Source organism: Lathyrus oleraceus, unplaced genomic scaffold (genome assembly GCF_024323335.1).
Source record: "Lathyrus oleraceus cultivar Zhongwan6 unplaced genomic scaffold, CAAS_Psat_ZW6_1.0 chrUn0035, whole genome shotgun sequence".
NCBI lineage: Eukaryota > Viridiplantae > Streptophyta > Magnoliopsida > Fabales > Fabaceae > Lathyrus > Lathyrus oleraceus.
The window spans coordinates 154,153-161,671 of NW_026112426.1; the positions used below are offsets into that span (position 1 = coordinate 154,153).

The window sequence follows — 7,519 nt, forward strand, 5'->3', positions numbered from 1 at the left end:
TTATTTCTGGGAACTTCAGCTCCATTTTCTAAGACTGGAGGTGTGTATCCATCTGTGACAATGTCCCAGAGGTCAGCATCATAACCCAGAAAGAAACTTTCAATTCTATCTTTCCAGTAATCAAACTTCTCTCCATCAAAAACAGGAGGCTTAGCATTGTAACTATCTCTTTCATTTGAGTGGGCCATAGTTTTTCTCTTACTGGATCTCTCTACACTGTTAAGTGTTTGATTAGAAAATCAATAACAGAGCCGGAGCTCTGATACCAATTGAAGGTGAGAAAAACAAGAAAGGGGGGGGTTTGAATTGTTTGGAAAAATAAGCGCTTTTCAAAATGAAAATCACACAAGGATTTTATACTGGTTCGCTTATAACACAAAGCTACTCCAGTCCACCCGGCCGAGGTGATTTCGCCTTCAACAAGGACTTAATCCACTAATCTTGAAAGATTACAAACAACGTCTAAGATAAAAAATCTCTTAGCTCTCTCAAGTATACAGACTACACAGAGTCACTTGAGGAAATCAACAAACAATAGAAGAAAGATTTATGTAATCTAAAGTGCTTCTAAGATAAGCTAATATTACAATAGTAAGAACAAGGTGATTCACGTTATAAGCAAAAGCTTCGTGAAGATTTAGAGAGCAAGAAGGTTTTCTTGTGCGTTGATGTTTCAGTATAATTTCTGCTAGTTGTGTTGCTTGTGTTGTATGCTGAAAGTTGATTTGCAGTCCTTTATATAGATCAGTGAGGTAGTAGTTGAAACTGATGGATATTAAAATGAATTTACTCCATCACTTAAATAGCTTCTGCAGGATAACTTTCTCTCCTTGAAATGACTACTTACCATATATAGTATCTTCTTTATTGAAATTGGAGATTAACGTCTCTTTCTGTTTTAGGAAATCCTTTTGCAAATCTTTAGTTGACTTCAACGTTACTCTTTCATAATTAGCAATTCCATGATCAGAGTCTTCGTGTATCTGAGAATCTTGGAGTCTTGCTTCTGATGTTGATCTCTTGTGAGTTCAGATAGTTTCTTCAGATAGCGCTGAGAACTTCTGGAGCTTAGAGATAGCATTGTTCAGAGTCAGAACTTCTAGAGCTCACTTCTTGTTCAGATGCTTCTGATACTTTGCTGTTTTGCTCAGAGTTAGACTTTCTTGAACGTGTTTCCACTTCAGATGCTTCTGATCATTTGATAATTTGTATCTGATCTAGTTCTGTATCTGATGACATCATCAGATTTCTTCCTTCTTTCTTTAGAACCCTGCACACTTAGAAACTTTTTGTTAGGGTGCCATTTTTGGTTTCATCCTTTGTTATCATCAAAATCAAGGAATCTGTTATAGAACAATTTTTGTTCTTACAACCGCCGCCGCCGCCACCGGACCTTCGTCCTCTACATACCGCCGCCGCCGAACACATCCTCTTTTCTGTTCGCGCCGCCGCCGTCGCACCACCGTGCACGAAAACCACCGCCGAATCCGCGGATTGTTCTGGTTCTTCGCCTCTGTTCGCAATTCAGATCTCCTTTCTTTTGGGTTTCACATCTCTGTTCCGACGATAGCACACCACAACGCCGTGATTTCTCTCCTCTGCGCGTCCGTGTTGTCCACTGTTGTTGTATTCTACTCGTGAATTGTTACTGTGAAACAAGAACCAGTCATGTCTGATTCCGAAAACAGCAATAGCGACCACAATACTCAGAAAACTCCCACTGTAGCCGATGTTTCCGAGCAGTCCGTCGCTGCCACCGGTGTTTCAAAACATGATTTTCATCCCGCTCTTGCTGTCTCCAACATTAGGAACCACATTCCTATTATTCTTGAGATGGAAAAAGATCAGTATGGAACATGGGCCGAGCTTTTCCGAATTCATGCTCGCTCACATCGAGTCTTGCATCACATTGTTCCATCTACGGAAAAAGCACCTCCAGCCCCTACCGATGCCGAGCATGAACAATGGACCACTCTTGATGCCACCGTTCTCCAGTGGATTTATTCCACCATTTCTACTGATTTGCTGACCACTATCCTGGAACCCAACTCGACTGCAGTAGAAGCTTGGAATCGCTTAGAAGATATCTTTCAGGACAACCAAAATGCTCGAGCTGTCACTCTTGAGCAAGAGTTTTCTAACACTCGTATGGAGGATTTTCCAAATGTCTCTGCTTACTGTCAGCGTCTTAAGATGCTTTCTGATCAATTGAGAAATGTCGGCTCCCCTGTCAATAATCATCGTCTTGTCCTTCAGCTGATATCGGGTCTCCCAGAAGCTTACCGTAGTGTTGCCACCTTGATTCGCCAGAGTAATCCTCTCCCTGCATTCTATCAGGCTCGTTCAATGCTCACTTTGGAAGAAGCCGGTATGGCTAAGATGGCAAACACAGGCTCTCATGCTGCCATGCACACCACTCAGTCAAAACCTATTGAAGACACCTCTCAGCGTGGCAACCGCCGCCCCAACAACCGTTCTCGTTCTCGTGGCAACCAGAGCCGCGGAGGGGGACGCAATAACCGCAGTGGTCCTCAGCCTGGAGCTCCCAACACTCCTCCATCATGGTCCTCTCCTCCTTGGCAGCAGCAACAACAGTACCCAACTTGGCAACCATGGGGTTGGACTCCACCACCATGGGCTATGCCACCGTGTCCATATCCCACCTCTCAGTGGGCACGCCCTGCCGGTCCTCCTAAGCAACCAGGCATTCTAGGACAACGTCCTCAGGTGTATGCAGCCTCTACCTCCTCTCAGATACCGACAGACATTGAGACCGCAATTCACACAATGTCACTCCACACTCCTGACAATCAGTGGTACATGGATACGGGCGCAACATCTCACACAGCTGCATCACAAGGTAATCTCTCGTCTTATTTTCCTATAAGTAATTCAAATCAGAAAGTTATTGTTGGCAGTGGCCATGAAATTCCAATTCACGGCACCAGACACACACAAATAACCACATCTCACCAACCACTTCACCTTAAACATGTCCTGCATGCCCCGAAAATTATTAAAAATTTAATTTCTGTGAGACGACTCACCACTGACAACAATGTTTCTGTTTCCTTTGACCCTTTTGGTTTTACTGTCTCTGACTTTCAGACGGGGATCACCCTTCTCAGATGTGACAGTCGTGGAGATCTTTATCCAGTTACCACTTCTCCTAGTTTTGCCGGTCTCACTTCCAGTCTCTGGCATAGTCGTCTTGGTCATCCTGGCGTGTCTGTTTTAAATTCCCTTCGCAAAAATAAGTTCATATGTTGTGAACCTTTTAATTCTTCTGTTGTTTGTGACTCTTGTGTTTTAGGCAAACAGGTTAAATTGCCATTTTTTTATTCTCAAACTACGACCTTGATGCCTTTTGATATTTTACATAGTGATTTATGGACGTCTCCAATTTTAAGCTCTGCTGGTCATAAATATTATGTATTATACTTAGATGATTTTACAAACTTCTTGTGGACTTTTCCTATTAGCAGAAAACCCCATGTGTTTGAAACGTTCAAGTCACTTACTCAACTCATTCAAACTCAATTTTCAAAAAAAATCAAAACATTTCAATGTGACAATGGAGGTGAATATAATAATGAGCCCTTTCAAAAGTATTGCACAGATCATGGTCTAATTTTTCGTTTCTCTTGTCCACACACATCCTCACAAAATGGGAAAGCGGAACGTAAAATAAGAACCATTAATAATATGATACGCACTATGCTAGCTCATTCTTATGTCCCCCCTCATTTTGGCATCATGCTCTCCTCATGGCAACTTATTTGTTAAATATTATTCCCTGTAAAACACGTCATAATCAGTCACCAACACAACTTCTGTATCGTCGTGATCCCACATACACACACCTTCGAGTCTTTGGTTGTCTATGTTATCCATTATTCCCGTCGTCTACCATCAATAAGTTACAACCCCGCTCTACTCCGTGTGTCTTCTTGGGTTATCCACCGAATCATAGAGGTTACAAGTGTTTTGATTTGTCTAATAGAAAATTAATAATTTCAAGGCATGTTATCTTTGATGAAACTCAATTTCCCTTCACCAAGATACACTCCCCTTCACCTCACTCTTATCAATTCCTAGATGATGACCTTCACCCCTACCTTATACATCAGTGGCAAAATCAAATTTCACCACCTATTGCACATAACCAATCAACACCCACAAGCAAAATTGACCAGCCACTCCCCTCAATAAACCAACAATCATCATCTCCTACCTCTCAGACCAACCCACCAACTCCAATAAACTCCCCCACATCACCACAAATTCAACAACATCCACCTCCACTTACACGAACCATCACCACACGTAGCATGAAAGGCATTGTTAAACCCCGCAAAATATTTAACTTATCAATCTCTCACTCCGACCACACCATCTCTCCCATACCTAAAAATCCTAAACTAGCCTTATCAGACCCGAATTGGAAATCTGCAATGCAATCTGAATTTGATGCTCTTATTAGAAATAAAACGTGGGATTTAGTTCCCCGTCCTTGTGATGCTAATCTTATTCGATGTATGTGGATTTTTAGACATAAGAAGAATTCTGATGGCTCCTTTGAGCGTTATAAGGCTCGTCTTGTAGGTGATGGCAGGTCACAGATTGAAGGTGTGGATTGTGATGAGACTTTCAGCCCCGTGGTGAAACCAGCTACCATTCGAACAGTGCTCAGCATTGCTCTATCCAAATCATGGCCCATTCATCAACTGGATGTCCAGAATGCATTTTTACATGGTGATCTTCATGAGACTGTTTACATGCATCAGCCATTGGGTTTTCGCGACCTCCGTCATCCAGATTATGTATGTCGGTTGAAGAAGTCATTGTATGGTCTTAAGCAAGCGCCCAGGGCATGGTACCAACGCTTTGCTGACTACGTCGCCACTATTGGTTTTCGTCACAGCACATCAGATCACTCTCTCTTCATATATCGACAAGGTTCAGACATCGCCTACATTTTGTTGTATGTAGATGACATCATCCTCATTACCTCCACTCAGGTCCTCTGCAAATCAATTATGTCACTCTTAGCATCTGAGTTTGCAATGAAGGATCTGGGTCCTCTGAGTTACTTTTTGGGTATTGCAGTATCTCGTTATCCTGGAGGTATGTTTCTCAGTCAAAGCACTTATGCTTCAGATATCATTGCACGTGCTGGCATGGCGTCTTGTAAACCGTCAGCCACTCCTGTTGACACCAAACAGAAACTCAGCACCTCCTCCGGCACTTCTTATGAGGATCCTTCCATGTATCGGAGTCTTGTAGGGGCCCTACAATATCTCACCTTCACTCGACCTGACATATCATATGCTGTTCAGCAAGTTTGTCTTCATATGCACGCCCCTCGCACGGAACACATGCTTGCTCTTAAGCGCATTTTGCGCTATGTTCAGGGCACCTTACATTTTGGATTACATTTATCACCATCTCCTATTACAAAATTGATCTCCTACACTGACGCTGATTGGGGTGGATGTCCTGACACCAGACGGTCTACATCTGGTTACTGTGTTTTTCTAGGGGACAACCTTATTTCTTGGTCTTCAAAAAGACAACCTACTCTCTCCCGTTCTAGTGCTGAAGCCGAATATAGGGGAGTTGCCAATGTTGTCTCAGAATCGTGTTGGATTCGCAATCTTCTCCTAGAACTCCATTTTCCTATTCCTCAGGCCACTTTGGTGTATTGTGACAATGTTAGTGCCATCTATTTATCTGGTAATCCTGTGCAGCATCAGCGCACTAAGCATATTGAGATGGACATTCATTTTGTTCGGGAAAAGGTCGCGCGTGGTCAGGCTCGCGTCCTTCATGTCCCATCCAGACATCAGATTGCAGACATCTTCACCAAAGGACTTCCTCGCATTCTCTTTGATGATTTTCGGACCAGTCTAAGCGTCCGTGAACCTCCCGCTTCGACTGTGGGGGTGTGATAGAATAGAATATTTGATTACACTGTCAGCGTAAAAATAATTAAAAAAATAATTAAATTAGAGAAAAAAGACTATGCCCTGACAGTGTAAAATATTTTTACGCTGTCAACCAATGAGAGACGTGCATCCTGCCAAATCACACATTTAGTTTTAAATACTGGTATGACATGGCAGAATGTTATAATTCTATTGGATGATGGTGTAAAACAAGTTTTCATTGACAGTGCACTGCCTTTAATCTCATTAAATTATGGTATATTTATTAGAATCTCCGACATATTTAATTAAAAAAAATACTTTTTTTTAAAGAAAAGCTTGGACAAAAACAAGCTTATTGTAATGGACTAAACAATTCAAGCCCAATAAACGACATAATTTCAGAAAAACAAAACGATTGTCGTTTTTGATTTGCTCGAATATAGGAGGAGCCATCAACATCGTCTTCTTCAACCACATGGCGATAATTGAACTATATCCCAAATTCTTCTTCTCCCAAAACCCAATTCCCAAACCCTTCATAAGCCCTAATTTCAATCCCAAAAACACCTTATCCCATCAAATCCTCAAACCAATTGCTCAATTTTCTCACCAACCAATAATCACCACTCCAAACCGTGGCATAATCTTCCGGGAAAAAGTTCTATACCTCCTGAGACTCAAAGTAAACCCAGAAAAAGCCTTCAAACTAAACCCTACACTCCGAACTTGTCCTCTACGAACCCTAAAATCGGTTGAACAATGTCTTTCATCAATTGGCATACACAGAAGCGAAATGGGTCGAATCCTCGACATGCTTCCTTCACTTCTCACGTGCGAACCACACAACGACATTTACCCCCTTCTCGATTTTCTTCTCAACGAGGTTAACATTCCTTACCATGATGTTCAAAAATCAATCTTGCGGTGTCCTAGGTTGTTGGTGAGTTGCATAGAGACTCGATTAAGACCTGCACTTTATTTTTTGAGGGAATTAGGGTTTGTTGGGCCTCACTCTCTCACGTGCCAAACCACATTGCTTTTGGTTTCGAGTGTTGAGGATACCCTTTTGCCTAAAGTTGAGTTTTTGATGGGTTTGGGGTTCACACGTGTGGAGGTTTCGAATATGATTGTTAGGTCTCCTGGGTTGTTGACTCTTAGTGTAAATAACAATTTGATTCCTAAAGTTGATTTTTTCTTGAATGAGATGAATGGTGATCTTAAGCTTATTGTAACATGATATCTAGATCTTAAGCTATTTGTAACATTGTATCTACATCTTATGCTTTTTGTAACATTGTATTTCTGTAACAATCAATCATTATATATCATTAAGTTCTTGTTACAACGAGTTTCATAACCAACATCAGTACAAAACATCTGAAAACATAAATAATTCTAACTGATTACAACAATCAAATTAATGTCGTCTCGACCGAACATCATTTCCCTAGCATCCTTATCAGTCCTCATTCGCACCCAACCAAAGATATTGTCAAGTCTCTCAATACTTCTGATTTTTTCCCCTTCTGGTATTTTCCCGTCTAACCAGCGAACCAGCTCCCTCTTCAGTTGATCTAACGTGGTGATGT

The 7,519-nt window shown here is 41.6% G+C and overlaps 1 protein-coding gene across 1 annotated transcript; it reads left to right on the forward strand.

Annotated features, from left to right (window-relative positions):
* The first annotated feature begins 6,348 nt into the window (after nt 1-6,348).
* On the forward strand, nt 6,349-7,182 carry LOC127112074 (transcription termination factor MTEF1, chloroplastic). The gene has a single exon (XM_051046264.1). The coding sequence runs from the start codon at nt 6,406-6,408 to the stop codon at nt 7,165-7,167; it is 762 nt and encodes a 253-aa protein (XP_050902221.1). The 5' UTR covers nt 6,349-6,405; the 3' UTR covers nt 7,168-7,182.
* The last annotated feature ends 337 nt before the right edge of the window (nt 7,183-7,519 follow it).

Excerpts from the sequence above, each read along its gene's own strand:
- LOC127112074 (XM_051046264.1), top strand. The coding sequence starts at position 6,406 with ATGGCGATAATTGAACTATATCCCAAATTCTTCTTCTCCCAAAACCCA.